The following is a 17,456-nucleotide window of genomic DNA, read 5'->3' on the forward strand; positions in this document are numbered from 1 at the left end:
GAGTGTTTTGTTTTATTTTGCTTTTAAATAAGACTGCTGCAAATATATCTTCGACTTGCTCCGAAGCCTCCGATGAGGACCCAAACCGTGACACACGTGTTCCACACATATACGTAGAAATGTGCATAGTCTACACAGTATGCAGTACATAATGCATAATGAAGAAATAGTAGTATATGCTATTCCAAACACACCCATAGTGATGTACTGTAATCCTATTCACAAATATCCTGACCCTGCCATGAAGGATACATCTTAAACTTCTATCATTTTGACAATTTTAAAACTGCAGTAAGGGTTGAACCATAGAAATTTGTATTAAAAATAATTGATGACAATAATGTGATAAGTGAGTGTTACTTCATCTTATCTACAAAGATAAGCTGCAAGTCTAGTAAAGATTATAAATCACCGCACAGCTGAGACAATGCCCTTTTCACAGCATACCAGAGACTGGACTAAAAGGTCCATTACAGAAATTAAAGTCTTTGTTTCATGTAGGTTATGTTCTTTTTGCTGAAGGACAATAAATGTCAGAAAATTATGTCTGATTGTTCCATTATTACCATGCCAAAAAATCTCAGGCTGTCTTCTCTAGGGGCAGAAAACATGTGTTTCACTATTAGCAAGGGAGTGTAAGTGTCTGTGATAAAAGTCTGGGATCAGCTGCCAGTGGTGTTTTTATACTGTTCTCTCTCTCTCTCTCTCTCTCTCGCTTTCTTCTCTCACTCACTTTCTCAGCTGTTTCCCCAGCTGCTGAGGACCTCTGAGCAGCAACAGCTGCTCCGAACAAAACAACTTCCACTGAATTATAGCAAAGAATTGACTAAATCAAAATAATCTCTAATCTAAAAGGAAATATCATAAATGATTCATATCGTTCCAACCTGTATGCGTTTCTTTCTTTGTGGAACACAAAAGAAGACATTTTGAAAAAAAAACGATTTTTTTGTCCATATAGTGAAAGTCAATGGGGTCCAATGATGTTTGGACTCAAATGTTCTCCAAAACATCTTTGTTTGTCTCTCCACAGAAGAAACAGTTAGGAATTTGGAAAGTTAGGAATGACATGATGGTGAGAAAATGAGAATCACGGGATCGTGTTTGAGTGAAGCATCCCTTTAAGTTTTCACTTCAGTAAACCCAAATTATGATGGGAGTAACAGATTACCCAGTCACCAGAATAATTCATTCCAATGAGTCTTCAACAATTGAGCCCAAAGCCCCCAAATTTCCTCCACAAATATGCCTGTTGCTGAGCGCTAGACTCCTCACGCACAGGGTGGATAGGGGCCAGACGGGGCCCGTCATAGTCCAGGGGCTGCCTCTGCTGCAGGGCTCTTTTCACAGCTTGATTCAGCTGACACCATAAACAGAAGAGATTAATGTCACAAGTTAACAGATTTAGCCTTTCTGAGAAAACACATATTTAACTGAGAATGATATAATAAAAATGAAAGAAATAGTTTTCAACCATTTCTAATTGTGATAATATTATTTAAAAAAATTATGTGATACTAAATTAGCACATTGGCCTCTACAGGTATAGACTAAATTATAAAACAGTCATTTCAAATATTAATTGTTCACATTAGTAATTTTTCATTTTAATGGTAATGTCTGTATAGTGTTGGTGATAATGTGCCACTGGATCACTGTATTGATCAGCATTTACAATGCTACCAACAAGTAAATGTAATCACATTTGATGTGTAGATCTGCCACAGCTGTACCTGTTTTCTCTTGACTAGTTTGCTGTGCACCTCTGGAGTGACGCATGGACCATCCTCAGCTTGTAGCTTCTGTGAGGATGTTTGTGATTGGCTGTCGTCTTTGGCAAGGGCCATCCTGCCAATTCTAGCAGAAGAAATGGTGCTCTTAAAACTAAAAGTTGATTCCTAGCATTAAACCTACATTCACACAAATGACCATAACATCTGAGGGTATAAGAACCCAGGCATCTCTACTGTATAATCAAACTAAACCTCAGCAAGTTCAGTATGCATGCCTACAAACCTTGACACCTTGGATGCTGCCATTTTGAACGCTTGAATCTTTTCCACCAGCAGGGTTTTGACTGACTGTGCAGTAGCACAGGACATAATATCAGTCAAGGAGCATCCTGGGAGCAGACTCAACAGCAAAGGCACCACCTACACCGAGATTTAGGAATAATTAACTCAATTTAAAGATTTTCTTTTTAAATCTAAGGTTTTTTGCACACTTGCTATTTTTCATATTTTTATTATGTTCAAGCCCAGTTAGAAAAAAATAAGATAAAATATATCACACAAAATATTTAATCGGTAACAAAAACAAAAAAAAACAGCCTATAACTGTATTTTTAAAGTCACCATGAGATCAAAAAATGGACAATTCTATTAGGCTTTAATACAATGACAAATAAAGCCAAAATAATTAATTTTGGAAACAACATGTTTTATAATACACTGCTTTTTGGTATAAATGAGCATGGTATAAATAGGTCTGTATACATGAAAATTTATACTGTAGCCACTTTTATATTTTAGGAAGGGAGTCCTTCAGGAAGGGGATTATAGGTCCTTGACATCGTCAACATTTTACCCATATTTGATTGCCCTGCTGAAACTTCCAGCATAAAGTATGTTTTGCATGCATGGGATGCTGGTTGCTGGTTTGCTGGTCACCAGTGCTGGTGGACCAGCTACAGCCGCTCAGTTTTGCTTGAGAACAGCATGACTATTCTGTTCCACCAGCTAAACCAGCACTATACCGGCTGAATTGATGCTGGTTTATGCTGTATTTTTAAGCAGGGGACATCCACCATAGTTTGGGAATGTGACAAAGAGACTTGCCTGGTCATTGGTGGGCTCTAAGATAAGAACACTGATGGCATCCTTCCTGGCCTCTTCCATTTTGGCCACTTTGTTATAAGCTTTGGCCCGATTCTCATAGTAATGAACTTCACCAGGGTTGTACCTTATTGCAACAGAAAACTTGTCTGCTGCTTCCTGGTACTTCCTGGAACAAATCACATTTCTAAAATGATCTCAAAAGGCATAAAATAAAGAAATATGTTTTCAATTTCACATTTAACACTATAGTTTAAACCTACTTGTCGTCATAGCTGTGCAGACCCATTGTGTTGTGAATAACGGCAAGTCGTAGCCAGATAACCGTGTTGTCAGGGTCCATCTCCTCTGCTTGCTGATAGTCAGCCAGTGCAAAGCTCCACTCACAAAGCTTAAAAAAACAATCTGGTCGGGGAAAAGGAGATAGATTTTCTCTGGATAATGCAAATTCTATTACTTTAAGCAAAGTGAAACAAGCAAACCATTCAAGAGTTTTCATTTCAATAACCTCCCCTCTGAATACTTTTCTGCGATTTTTCTAAGCCACTCTCAGCCCAACACCCGTTACCCTCTTTAACTGTGGGTCCACACCTCCTCTGTTGATGAACAGCTCACTTGCGTCTCTCTGTTTCTCTATGGCCTTGTTCAGCAGCTTAATGGCTTCGCTTTGCAGACCCCGGGAGAAGCACTGAATTGCAAAATCATTGTATGTGAGCGCCAGTTGTGTCTGAGCGTCTTCCTCTAAATCCTCGGAGTTGTCTTGCATAGGTTCCTGAGGAGGTTCTTCTTCAACCCCATAGAATTCAGCAGCAAGAACTAAATCCTCAATGGCAGCAGTGAAGTCTCTCAGGCGCCGATAAAGAATCCCCCTTTGAGCAGGCAGAAAAAATGTGCATTATTTTCGTATAATCTACATTATATGTCTACTTTACTATTTGATTTGATTAAAAGCATTTACAAAGCATCTACTAACAAGATGGTTCTAATGCTTATCACAGCTGAAAAGATTGGTAAGATCTTAAAGATTAAATTTTAAGAAGCAATAGCTTAAATAGCTCAAATATTCATAATAGATTTGCGTCATTTGATTACAATTCTTGCAAAATATGGAGAATCGTAATAACATATGATCAGTGTCTCTACATTTGTTACTGTTAATGTATGTATTTTGCTTAGAAACGCAAAATCAAAAAAATAATAATAATTGTAAAAGAAAATGTATTTAAAAACTTAGTTAGTTTTTGTAAAAGTTAGATTTTTGTTTGCATAAGGAAAACACAGAGGATCTTCTGATTCGATTTGTTAAGTTTATCTGTACTCTACACTAAACTCTAATTTAGTGTGCATTTACAAACACTAATTTAAATAGAATAATCTCATTAAAGTAAATTAATAACCACTGGTTTAAGTGTCAGCTATTTGGAATAAATATCATTTGTATTTTATGTCCTAATATCGGAAATAGCCAATTCTTTAGCAGGCTGTAAATATGCAGCTCTTCTAAGCCTTACCTAAAGAGGTAGTACTGTGCTTTACTGGGGTTATACTTCAGAGCGCTGTTTATTTTCCTCAGTGCATCTGAAAGCTCTCCCTTCAATGCCTTATCAACAGCTGCCTGATGGGCATTCTTCGCTGCTTCTTTTAGCCTCTTCAACAGTGCATGTGCAACGGGACAGCAGGGTTTCAGCCTGAGTGCTGACCTCAAGTCATGATAGCACAAAGTCATCTGAGGAGACATAAAGCCCTATTACCTGTTTATTACAGTCACTTGAAGGGAAATGTTTTTCTGTAGGCTGTGAATGATGGTCTGACCTGATTGAGCTGGTGGTGAAGGCGAGCTCTCAGAATGAGGAGGTCAGCTGACTGGCTGTCCGTCTCTAGCCAGTTACTGACCGGCCGAAGACAGTCAGAGTAACGGCCCAGAGCAGTCAGACAAGCCAAGCTATGAATATATATACAAAAAGGCAAACATAACGGAAAATTATGATCTCATGGTATCCACGGTGGCCCAAAACAGCGTTCGGGCACTTTTGAAGACTTGCGTCACACTTAAAAATGTCTGAATTGCATTGCATTAGATCCAAAATATCAAATCAAATGTCAAAACTAAATGACTAACTGCACTTTTTCTAAAGACATCTAACCCTTTCGTACTGTTGAGGGTATTTTTGACACTGTTTAGACTTTAACCTGACTTTTCAGCCTTTTTCAGCTTTAGAAAATGACATGCTAAATAAAATTGTTAAATGTTACAGGTGGAAATTAGTAATAGGTTGGTCAATTGTTTGGTGTCCAAATACCCTCTGTCTTCATTTAGGCCTAGTGAAAAGAAATTTCTTTTTGCACAATGTTTTCCATGAAACGTCTATTTGAGGTCTCCTGAGGTCTCCTGAGCTATATTTTTAACTATATTTCTTTACAATAAACGCTACTTTGATATTTAGTTAGACAATGCAAAGACATTTACATATTTTAAATGTGACTTCAATTTACAAATATATTTCATTTAATCTTTTAATCAATAATATATCAGTAATGTTTAATTATGTTACCCTATAATTATGCATGTGCCTTATGCACATACACATGATGGAAATTTAGAGAAATACTCAATGTGAATAGCTGAATCTTAGGTGACAGTAAGGTGAAGAAAGAGCTTGTAGCGCCACCTGGTGGTATTTTATGCTATTGCTTGTTAGCATGGGGTTATTTTAGCTAGTTCAGATGCATGCAGACTTCTGCCCTGTCCAAATACCCACACTTGCAGTCTTTGCACTTGACCACTTGTCTACTTACATGATGCAGCCTATTTCCTATATTTGGCCCAAGTGTTCAAGTAGGCGTGAAGACCGCAAGTGTGTATAGAACTTTTGATTACCCGATGTGTTTACAGAGGGGTTTTTTTTTCAATACTTTGCATGTTAAAATAAACTTCTAAATGTCTGCTCAGTAGTACAACTACGTAACTAACAGAATTTTTCCCCACTCATCTTTGCATCAATAAAATGTGCAACACTTTGTTTTACTACCAAAGTATATGTACTATCGGTAACACTTTACAATAAGGTTCATTAGTTAGCATTAGTTAATGTATTAACTAACATGAACTAACAATGAGCAATACATTTGTTACTGTATTTGTTTATCTTTGTTAATTTTAGTTAATAAAAATACAGCTGTTCATTGTTTGTTCATGTTACTGTAGTTCACAGTGCATTAACTAATACAAACTTTAATGTTGAAATTAATATTAACTAAGATTAATAAATGCTGAAGAAGTATTGTTCATTCTTAGTGTTATCTAAGTTCGTTAACTAATGTTGACTAATGAACCCTATTGTAAAATGTTACCGTAATATCTCATTTAATTTTTACTTAATTTTTTATTTAACTTACAGTGGAATGTTTTCCTGGACATCTCGCGATTGCAAGTGAGTTCCCGAGCATAATGCATGATGGGATACGCTTAGCCTCGAATAACGCACCGAAGCGGTATTCGAGATAGTGTGGGTTTAGTGTGCATCAAGGGCACTGAGCTTTGGCACTTTTAAGACATGGGACAGTCAAATGTGGGTATTTGGAAAGGGCATTCAAGTCTCTTTGAAGGGCACTTCAAAAATCTACACTGACCTTCTCATGTGATAAGGCCGGAAGCAGGGTTTAAGTTCTGCAGCTTTCGTGAAAGAATCCAGAGCCTCCAGAAACTTCCCCAAATCAAAAAGACACTGGCCCTGCAATGACAGTTAAAACATACAGACATAACAATGTTTGTGGCAAAGAACCGTTGTGATGGTGGCTTTAAATTTCTGCACATTTTTTGCATGGAAAATGCATTTCAAATATGCATACAAATATTGATAACATTGAAAATTTCAATGAAGTAATAAAAAATTAATGGATAGGCCTAAATTTCAAAACACAAACAGAAAAAGTGATCCATAGATTGTAATATTCATAGCTCCTAATCTGATTTCTATTATATGTGAATAAATGAATTCTTGTACCTGTAGGTAGTATATGAAGGCGAGTCGTTGAGGGTAGGCCTCAGTTTGTGGTTGGAGACTGCAGGCGTGTTTGTAATCTAGTGCTGCGGACTGGAAGTCACACAGCTGAAGATATGCTTCTGCTCGCTGGACATAAAACTCAGTCTGCAGGTATTAGAAAAAAAAATGTGATAAATGTTCAGGGCCAAATAATTATGAAGTACTGTATACAAGCCACACTACAGTCTGCCTGGCCTCTACCTGCTGTGACTGGAGCAGGATGGCCTTTGAGAAACAGGACACAGCCTTGTCAAACTGAGACTGTGACATGGCACCAACACCTGCTTCATAACTAGAAATGTATTGTAGGCATGTAGTATGGTTCTCAGTAAGATTATATGGGTTTTTTTATAAACATATGTTTACTTACTGTTTGTCAGCCTTTTCTTTTATTATGAGCTCCCCAAATATATGTTTCTTTTTCATTTCTGGGGTCTGAAAAAATGTCACAATATTACTGTTTTACTATCAAATAAATGCAGCCTTGGTGAGCATAAGAGACATTACCCAGACAGCAATATAGTGTCTGCCCAGATCCGGCCAGTACCAGATGATGTCCAACACTATATTGCTGTCTGGGTAAAAACCTTAATTATTCCAAACTTTTGACCATCAGTGTGTGTGTGTGTGTGTGTGTGTGTGTGTGTGTGTGTGTGTGTGTGTGTGTGTGTGTGTGTGTGTGTGTGTGTGTGTGTGTGTGTGTGTGTGTGTGTGTGTGTGTGTGTGTGTGTGTGTGTGTGTGTGTTTTCATTTGCATACTATAGATTCACTGGTGTTTTTCTTGGATGAATCAGACATGATCAGGAATGATTCTTCCTTCTGAAAAAACAACAACATAAACATGTTCATCTCATGCAGCCTGAGAATGTACAAGTACAAGTAACGTTATGTACTCTCAGACACAGCAAAAGAATGTTGTACACACAATTTAAACTACAAACCTCAGCACATCAGTCAGCAGGTGGATATATTGACAACACGTAAACTTAAAAGTTGTTCATAAAATCACTTAAAGAAAATAAAAATCCTACAGAGGCCTCACGTTTGTTTCCCACAACCAAAGAAAATCGACAAACAATGCAGTGCCTCACTAAAAGCACTCACTAAAAAAACATTAAGTAACTATGGGAACAGCTGAATGGCAAAAAAAAGAGAGACGGCCGCATGTAGAATTTTTTTTCTTCTAAGCAATATCTTAAAAAATGCCATTTAGTGCAAAGTGACAAATGAATAGATATAAAAATTATGACGTATAGTCAACGTGTACTTTGTGTATAATTACATTTTGTACAGTCTGTGGAAAGGACCAGCAAGGCAAGGCAAAAGAAAAGTTAGGACTCTTATTTTGAAATCAATGGCCGTATTATTATTGTCACATGCATCAGCTGACAACAATGACGCTGGTTTGCTGAATATGCAGTGAGTGGACCCGGGATGCCAAAACATCACTGGCTGGACTTGTTCGTTTTTTGTTAGTTGTTATGTATGACATAAAAACACAATTTGTCCGTGGCTATCATCTATGAACTGCTTGATTACTTGATTATCATTTAAGAGGAGACACGATGGATCATGAGACCAGACCACTGTTGGTCAATGATGAGCAAACAGAAGAGGGCAGATCCGAGCAGGACTCATACCTGGAGTAAGTGTCACTTTATTGTCTTAAGGGGTTTTCTTCTTACAAAAAAAAAAAAAAAGTTCTGGGAAGATCTCATGTACAATAATGGTTGTCAAGGTGGTTCAAAGAACATCATGGTTTAGCTATCCTCAAATTACTACTACTGTTTTGTTGTTGTTGTTTTTTTACAGAGAATTGGCACTTAAAACTGTTATTTACTCAGTAATCTGTTCAAAATGAATGAGGAAATATTCAAATATTGTCATACCAGAAAAACTGCAATGACTTTCCATAAAGGGTTCCCAACTGGAAAACATGTTCAACAAGAATTATGAAACTTGTTATGAAACAATATGTATTGTTTCTTCTCTCATTTTAACGTTTCGCTCAACAGTAAAGTTAAGAATGGGAAGTTGTACATGGCCACATTCGCAGCAGTTCTAGGACCCCTGAGTTTTGGGTTTGTGCTGGGCTACAGCTCTCCTGCCATACCTGAACTCTGCAGAATTCAAGACCCGAGACTGCAGCTCAGCAAAGATGAGGCTTCCTGGTTTGGGGTATGTGAATGCTTTTGGTCCGGTTTTACTTCTAAATGTGACTCTTTTTTTTTTCTTTTTCTTTTTACCACAATTTGGCAGTACAATAAAGGAAATGCTTGTCATTTTCAGTTCCCAGAACTTACGTTATCATTGTAGTGTCAGAGCTGGAGGGTATTTAAAAGAGAACCAATACTCTAAATGTAGTTGTAAGTGCATTGACATTTGAGTTTTAAAAATACTGACACTGGTTCAGATATTTCAACATTAGCCTATACTTTTCTGTCTCATAGGCTGTGGTGACCGTTGGTGCAGCTCTTGGGGGTCTTCTGGGAGGATGGATTGTGGAGAAGATTGGACGAAAATTGAGCCTTATGTTCTGTGCAATTCCATTCATCTTTGGGTTTACCATTATTATTGCTGCTCAGAACCACTGGATGTTATATGTGGGCAGAGTTCTCACTGGTCTGGCCAGTGGAGTGACTTCTCTTGTTGTACCTGTAAGAATTCCCTTTTTATTGCCATGTGCAGACTGCAGAGTATAATGATAATAATCATAATAAAACTATTGACTAAATTATTATTATTATATTATTATTATAGACCGTAACAGAAGTAAAGTAAAAATCCCATTCATTTACTCCAGGAGAATTTATTTTTTAGCGATAACTGACTGTGTTGAAGCCATCAGTCCACATTTATTTCAATTCTTTTTTTAAATAATCATGTTTAACAGTGGAGTGAGTGTGTATACTATATAATATATATATATATATATATATATATATATATATATATATATATATATCAAACTCATTGATATTTAGATCAATAGCACATTATCCACTTGTCTTGTTTTTTCTCTCTATTTCTGCAGCTATACATCTCTGAAATGGCTCATGAGCGTGTTCGGGGAACTTTGGGATCCTGCGTGCAACTTATGGTTGTGATAGGCATTATGGGAGCCTATATAACAGGTATTGGCTTTCATTTTAATCTTGTGACTGCATTATGACACTTGAGTGCCTTTGATAGTAAAAGAGCTGTTCTGCTCCAGTTAGCTGTGTGAGATGACTGTTAATGTTTAATCAGAATGATTGTTAATGACATCAGCGAGATGTTGCACATATAATGTCTCTTTTCCAATGTAGCCCTGCACTATAATACTTTGTTCTTTGAAATCAGCTCAGATGCGTGTGAATGCCATCCTAATTTTTGCTCTCGAGAATCCTTGTGGAATGACTCTAGTGACTTTCAGTATTGCATTAGTGGGATAGGTCAGGAGTTAGCACAGGAATGTCCCTCTTCGAAATGCACAGAGCCTGCATTGTACATGGCTCTGTCTGAGCTGTGTTTACATGAATAGTGTGAGAACTTGACCCATACTGTGTGATCAGTTGTAGTTGAGGAAATGATGACAGAATTGTAATTTTTGGGTGAAGTACGCTTTAAGTAATGCAAAAATTAATTTTATCAGGTTTGTTCTTGGACTGGCGATGGTTAGCAATCACATCCTCTATCCCTCCCACACTAATGCTGGTGTGTATGTGCTTCATGCCGGAAACGCCACGGTTCCTGCTCTCCCAAGGGAAAAGAAGAGAGGCAGAGGAGGCCCTGCGCTTCCTCAGGGGTCCTGATGCCCCTGTAGAGTGGGAGTGTGCTAGGATAGAAGAGGCCTACAAAAATGAAGTTAGACATAACAAATTTTTCATTTCACATCTCAAACTTTGTTGAGCTGCTTTTCAAATTGAAAAATGAACATGAATTGGCATTTTACTTTTATAGTGTGAATTATTTTTGAGTGAACTGTAAACTCAATGACAAAAAATGTTGGCCAACTTAAAGGGCCTGTTTACACCTGGTCATTTCATGCATTTTAACTGATCGGATAGCTATCTGATTTTTTAAAACGGTTCCATTCACACTTGGCCACAAATGTATCCCCAAAACGAATATAAATCCAATCTTCAATTCCCGCACTATGTGCAAATTTAACGAAGTTCATGTCATAGAAAGCAACAGGTATGCGCTGCATTTTATCAGCATTGTCATCATCCACGTGATACCATGTTTAACGGTACAAGACATTAGGAAAATATGAGATACGGATGTGCCGTCATCACACTACATTGCTAAAAAATCATTTAGTAGCCTATCCTTGCTCTTTTAATAAATAAATCAAATATAAGCATAAAATACATTTCAGAAAAAGTTTTTCTCAATCTTTTCCACTGGCCAAATTGTATTTTTAATTGCTTTATATTTTTTATGGAAACAGATAGGCCTTATTGTGCATTATTGATCATTATTTGCGTGAAAATATTTTCTCAGAGTTCTGCTATTATCATGCGCAAAGCAATCCTCGCTGTAGTTAAAATATTAAAACAGCATGCCACAGGAAAAGTTTTTAAAAGCATCGCATCGACTACAAATATTTCTATTTATTAGAATATAAAAAATGTTGTAACTTCTCTGTAATGATTTCATGTAATTTAAGTGCTTAACTCCATTAATGAGAATGGCATATTTAATCTAAATGTGTATATCAGCTGTAAAACATAGTTTAAATCATTCCTTTATTCATTTAAACTGTTATTGTGAACATGCACTGTATTTATGATTAGGATTTAAAGTGGTTTTCCTTCATCTGCCGTCCGCCCTCAGTTCACCATCGGTGTTGCCAAACTGCTCCGTCTCCAAAATGTTTGTACGCATGGGACAGAGTTTGCGTGCAGGTGTGCAAATGTTTTTTTTTTTTTATAAATCACAACTTGTGCGTCGGAAGTGGCTAACGCCTCTTTGGGGGCCTGTTTTGTGGGGCCCTTGTTCTTTTCACGATCGGATAGCTAGACCGAAGTGTAAACAGGCCCAAGGGTTGGTTCACCCAAAAATGTAAATTCTGTCATAATTTACTCACCCTCATGTTTTAATTTAAATAAAGACATGAGGGTATCCCAATTTAATTTAGGCTTTAATTCAAATATATAAATGTATCAAAATGCATTGATCTAAGGCACATACATAGAGCAGAAGATCACATCAAATATGGTAAACATAAGCTCAACTGTGCTTGCTTGATGTACAATCTCATTGGTTCCTGTGGAAGGCCAATGATTATATGTGGGGAAAAAAAAGCCTAAATTAAATCTGTTCATGTTAAAAAGCAATCATGTCTCTTCAGAAGACTTGGATTAAACTGCTCCATTAATATGGATTTCTTTTATGATGTTTTTATGAACTTTGACAAACTATACCTTTAATTGTATCTAACAGGAACTGATTGAATCATTAAATATGGGTGTAACCAACCAGAATTTAAGTTTAATTTTATCTTTGATGACTTTAAGTTTATCTCACCTTACCATAGCTTTTTTTTTTTTTTTAATAAAGAAATATAATTTTTTGCACGGGTGTTAATGAGTCACTAAGATTGACATTTAATTGATTACAGGAGCAAAGCTTCAGTCTGGCGGATCTGAAGGACCCTGGCATCTATAAGCCTTTAGGCGTAGGCATTATGATGATGCTCTTCCAGCAATTTACTGGCATTAATGCCATCATGTTTTACGCAGAGACGATCTTCGAGCAAGCCCATTTCAAAGTGAGTGTTTGATGAAACTCATTTATGAAGAGCCTTCATGCTACTGTAAACGCACACTGTAATGTTATTGTCTGCCACAGAGCAGCGATGTGGCCACTGTTATTGTTGCAGCCACACAGGTGTTCTTCACTGCAGTTGCTGCTGTTATCATGGACAAGGCTGGGCGGAAAGTTCTTCTCATCTTGTCTGGTAGAAGCATCTTTCATGGAATACATTTGCACCACTGTTTTTGAAACGAGAAAATGAATGATCTTCTATTTTGGTTCCCCCACAAGGTGTCACCATGTGTGTTAGTGAAGCAGTGTTTGGAGTGTATTTCAAGCTGACTGTGATGAAGCACAATAACTCCTCACTGACGAGTTTACTAGGTCCTCTGGCGGAGCAGTCCCCGACAGACCTGACCTGGCTGGCTGTGGGAAGCATGGGCCTTTTCATTACCGGTTAGTAGAAATATATTTCACTGAAACTTACCATAGAACAAGAATCATTCAGCAGCTGTATTAAGATTTGCTAAAACACTGCAAGATGAAATGTTCAGATTATTCTAGCCTAAAACTACATACATAGAGGGGAAGTCGACTGCAGTTTGTTGGTTTGTATGTGTGCCAGGGGTGTAACAATTCACTTGTTTTCTCAAAGCATCGATTACAATTATGGATTTTTGAATCATGAATCATTTGTTTCTGTCCAGAAAAGTCAAATTAATCGTAATATAGACACCAGATAAAGGGCACTTCAAATACCTGGACAATGCACCTACTTAACCGAAAACACTTCATGGACTTGTTACAACCCTTCTTTGGCTCTCACCTGTCTAGGGATTTTTAGAAGGGGAACATAAGACCAATTCAGACATACGTCTCTATTGAACACTGTATGAGTTGAGAATCACGAGACACAACCAAAAATAGAAGAAGAAGTAATTTAATAAGGATAAAGTAATTTATATTACATGTGAACAAGGCAAAAAAGGAAGAAAGGGAAAACAGGATGTGTGCCAAACAAACGAAAATAACATAAGCAAAACGAATCTAACTAAACCATTTCAATCTAAACCTAAACTAAAACAAAAGATCAAAGAAAAAGTCTTCAACGTCCGAGACGTCGTAAATAAACTATACTGACTAATGAAAACAAAAATACAGGGGGTGGCACAAATCCCTAACCTAATGAATATAGACACAAAAAAATGTATGTCACGTGACAATCTTACCTACCGGTATAGAGGGTATGCGCATGACGTCACCGTCGGCCGGAGTGAATGCGGTCACGCCCACAAGTGGCAAAAAGACTGAGCGGCAGCATTTGTTTTCAGCGTGAATGCCGTGAAAAACACACAAAACACATCTAAAACGGGAAAGAGCTTTGCGATTGACTGTACAACTAGATTTGACCAGAAATCTGAGGTACTGTATATTTTTACAGACTGCAAAAAGCTACAGAACAGACTATATTCTGCATAATTGGATGTTTTTAAATAAACACTGACAAAAAACTATACAAGTTTTAGGGCTGGACGATATGATGATATACAGTATAACATTAATATAAGTGATCACTCGGATTTAGACCTATCTATATTGTATTTATATAAAACGTTTACAGGCAAATTTTCTTAATTTATTTCCCAGGCGTTGAAATCAGGCACATATAAATGTCAGGAAACACGATTCCTGGCTGCATGTCAATATCCATGGATCACTGGATCTTTGATAAGTTGTAAGGAACACTATATCGAGTCCAACTTTTAGTTTAAACTGATAATAGTTTGTTTTACTCGCGTTAACGCAGTTTCCCCTATTAACTCCAGTCACGCAGCAGCTCTTCTGCCACTCAGTCCCGCTGAGGGGGGCGTGTTCCGGCGGGGAAGTGACGTTAATGCATTCCCTCTATTCCCTTCCTCCTTCCCGCTTAACCCAGCTTTGCAAAGCTGTTTAACAGACTCAGAGCTCACGAATGAGAAGTTTCAGGGAGCACTCGGAACAAAAGGCAAGCGTAACATGACAGACAAAACAAACATTTAACAGAACTAAATCAACCGAAGAGAAAACAAAACGTCTCAAAGCAAAACCAAAAATCTCTCTCCCTTCCTGGTGTTAGCATGCATCTTAACTAGGGCTTCTCCAGGTGTCAAGCATCAGGATGATGAGGATCCCGCCTCACAAGGCAAACCCACTCAACTCGTTACGAGTGATTGACAGGTAATACAGCCAATCAGCGACAGCCTGTGAAAGTGAAAGTAAGAGAGACAAAAGAGACCAAAAAGAGAAACACAAACCCCCAAGAAAGCACTATAAACGTCCCCAAGGACGTAACAGACTTCATGTTGGACAATTCATGGACTCAACTGTCACAGTTTTCCTTAAGTAGCCAATAGGGAGGGATTATCAAACTATGTTGCTGGATGACAAAATAACCTTATATAATTCATACACTAGATCAGGGGTTCTCAACTCTGGCCCTTGAGAGCCACTTTTAGCTCAAACCTTGATTAAACTCACTGCCTATAACTTTCTAGTAATCCTGAGGACCTTGATTAGCTTGTTTGGTTGTGTTAGATTAGGGTTGAAGAAAAAATATGGTATAGTTCAGTGGTTCCCAACCCTGGTACTGGAGTAAAAACCAGGGAGCATCGATGCTCACTATGCTCCCTTAGCAGAAATAATGTTACATATCTGAAGCGCATAAAACATAAAACGCACGAGCCAGCTCAATAAATATAATGACACGGGATGGAAGATTTGAAAAGACAAACTTTTTTTTATTACTATTATATGTCAGCATAAACACAAATCACTAGACGGGTAGTGAACACATCTAGTTAATAGTCGGCTGAAATGTTGTAATGATATGAAACAGAACAATGTGTTTAAACGGCATAAAAAATAATATCAAAAAGATATAGGTTCTGCCTGTTGTTGATTATTACCAGCGGTGACCTTCTACAACATGTAATGTCGCCGTAAATTGAGTACGGTAGTCTAAATGGGTAGTGAGCCAGGGTCCTTACTAGTGCACGGATTCGTGTACCAGATATACTGTTTCACGAGCTCTGGAGCTGATTGAGACGCAGCCCAGGACCAGGGTTTGAAACCACTGGTATAGTGCATAATTTGGGACATAACTAGAGTGGCATTGTTCGTGCCCTCACAGATACATGCTGCACTCTTTATCACCTTTCATTGGATCACGCTCTCTCTCCATTCTATCCATTGACACTTTTTCTGAGCAGCTTTTTGAGAACCTCATGTTTGAATCTCCTCAAGACGGTCACTGACTATCACATGAGCAGATGAAAGCTCTATAGTCTCGAGTCAAACAAGCTCAAACTATTGATAAAGCTGCCAACTCATGTCATGGCCACTTCTACTTCAATCAAACATTTTCATTGTGTGAAAAACTCATGTTTTATAAGACAAAACACTGCCATTTTACTGGTATATTTACTTATTTTGAAGAGCAAAAGTCATTTAAGGGGTATTAGGACATTGAGACAAGACCTTGAGGAAACCTTCCCCTGGTTTCACAGACGAGGTGAATATGGTCATGCAGAAAAAGGCATTAATATGTGCTTTATAAGTACTAATAAACAGCCCACCCAAATCCTAATAATATGCATGCTAATAAGCAACTAGTTAATAGTGAGAACTGGACTCTAAACTAAAGTGTTACCCATTTAATTTACTTTCAAGTTGCTTGGTGCAATAAACAATCTTAAGTAGTTTTTCTAAGACATATTTACATAATCTTATGAATGCACTTAAAAACCTGAATCAAATTCATACAGTGATATCTAGTTTTCTTGCTGCTACTACATGCCTCAAAGAAAAAATATTTCTCAAAAAAATGATGTAGCTATACTTGCGTTTTTGTCCAATTCATATTTTTGGTGAAATAAGACGATGCGTAAGATAAGTGAACTGACTATTAGTCAGACTATCATAAACGCATGTGTTTACCAGGTTTTGCTCTTGGTTGGGGTCCTACTCCTTGGCTGGTGATGTCCGAGATCTTTCCCACACGAGTGAGGGGAATGGGCAGTGCTCTGTGTGTGCTTACCAACTGGACCTGTGCCTTCATTGTCACCAAGACCTTCCAGAACCTCATGGTGAGCTGACGGTTATGTATTTTCCCCAGGAACGTTCTTGGTTTAATGAACAGGTCTAATACATGATCTCTTTCAGGATGCCATAACTAGTGCAGGGACATTCTGGATGTTCTCAGGACTGTGCGCTCTCAATGTCATATTCACTGCTCTCTTTGTCCCTGAGACCAAGGGCAAAACGTTGGAGGAGATTCAAGCCCGTTTTAAAGGGACTCATCAGCGCTAGACATCTTTTCTCCTCAGTGCCAACTCCAAAATATCGAAGAAACAAACTAGTTGCATTGGCATATTAGAGGCATCTCATTACGTTTTCAAATAATGTAAATGTTTACAGATCAAAAATGTGATTTGTCATTGAATTGGTGTGATTAGTTGCTGATGTGATATGTTTCAGACAATGTTCAAGAATTTTTAACATGACTTATTTTTATACTGTTGCCACACCCTTAAACATCATGACTTTACAATGTGTCTAATTGTGAACTTATTTGCTGGTCACATGACGGTTGTTTTTTGACAAAGGTCTCAATAGAATTTTGCATGAACAACACACAGTTTATATAAGCTTTATTTCCATTGGTTTTCATTGCAATTCCTCTGCATCAAAATAGTAGCTTGGGGGTTACATTTTGAAATTAGTATGTGCATGGCACACATTCTAATTTAAAATGTAACCCAAGTTACTATCTGATCTGATTTGATCCATCTCAAAAATA

At 37.6% G+C, this 17,456-nt stretch overlaps 2 protein-coding genes across 2 annotated transcripts; one reads left to right on the forward strand and one right to left on the reverse strand.

The window, feature by feature from the left end:
- Positions 1-1,061: 1,061 nt before the first annotated feature.
- On the reverse strand, positions 1,062-7,711 carry LOC130072178 (tetratricopeptide repeat protein 16). The gene is made up of 13 exons (XM_056237147.1): positions 7,637-7,711; positions 7,248-7,312; positions 7,079-7,169; positions 6,839-6,982; positions 6,465-6,565; positions 4,647-4,776; positions 4,346-4,560; positions 3,426-3,703; positions 3,098-3,239; positions 2,838-3,003; positions 2,017-2,153; positions 1,734-1,857; positions 1,062-1,360 (listed from the first exon to the last, which is right to left on the reverse strand). Exons 1-13 carry the CDS (start codon positions 7,673-7,675, stop codon positions 1,205-1,207), a joined length of 1,788 nt encoding a protein of 595 aa, XP_056093122.1. The 5' UTR covers positions 7,676-7,711; the 3' UTR covers positions 1,062-1,204.
- Positions 7,712-8,244: 533 nt separating this feature from the next.
- slc2a8 (solute carrier family 2 member 8) lies at positions 8,245-17,080 on the forward strand. Its single transcript, XM_056237163.1, has 10 exons — positions 8,245-8,522; positions 8,893-9,055; positions 9,328-9,534; positions 9,912-10,011; positions 10,512-10,723; positions 12,486-12,635; positions 12,716-12,824; positions 12,911-13,075; positions 16,598-16,743; positions 16,820-17,080. Exons 1-10 carry the CDS (start codon positions 8,443-8,445, stop codon positions 16,964-16,966), a joined length of 1,479 nt encoding a protein of 492 aa, XP_056093138.1. The 5' UTR covers positions 8,245-8,442; the 3' UTR covers positions 16,967-17,080.
- Positions 17,081-17,456: the final 376 nt, after the last annotated feature.

The sequence above is a fragment of the Rhinichthys klamathensis genome, unplaced genomic scaffold (assembly GCF_029890125.1).
Source record: "Rhinichthys klamathensis goyatoka isolate OS25496 unplaced genomic scaffold, OSU_Roscu_1.1 h1tg000019l_1, whole genome shotgun sequence".
Lineage (NCBI taxonomy): Eukaryota > Metazoa > Chordata > Actinopteri > Cypriniformes > Leuciscidae > Rhinichthys > Rhinichthys klamathensis.

What these genes read in the sequence shown, in the direction of transcription:
- LOC130072178 (XM_056237147.1), bottom strand. Translation starts at nt 7,675, where the DNA reads ATGTCTGATTCATCCAAGAAAAACACCAGTGAATCTATA. An exon ending in TCCTGCTCCAGTCACAGCAG is followed by an intron (nt 6,983 to 7,078) that starts GTAGAGGCCAGG and finishes TAATACCTGCAG; the next exon opens with ACTGAGTTTTATGTCCAGCG. An exon ending in TTCACCACCAGCTCAATCAG is followed by an intron (nt 4,561 to 4,646) that starts GTCAGACCATCA and finishes ATGTCTCCTCAG; the next exon opens with ATGACTTTGTGCTATCATGA.
- slc2a8 (XM_056237163.1), top strand. Translation starts at nt 8,443, where the DNA reads ATGGATCATGAGACCAGACCACTGTTGGTCAATGATGAGCAAACAGAA. An exon ending in ATGAGGCTTCCTGGTTTGGG is followed by an intron (nt 9,056 to 9,327) that starts GTATGTGAATGC and finishes TCTGTCTCATAG; the next exon opens with GCTGTGGTGACCGTTGGTGC. An exon ending in TCGAGCAAGCCCATTTCAAA is followed by an intron (nt 12,636 to 12,715) that starts GTGAGTGTTTGA and finishes TGTCTGCCACAG; the next exon opens with AGCAGCGATGTGGCCACTGT.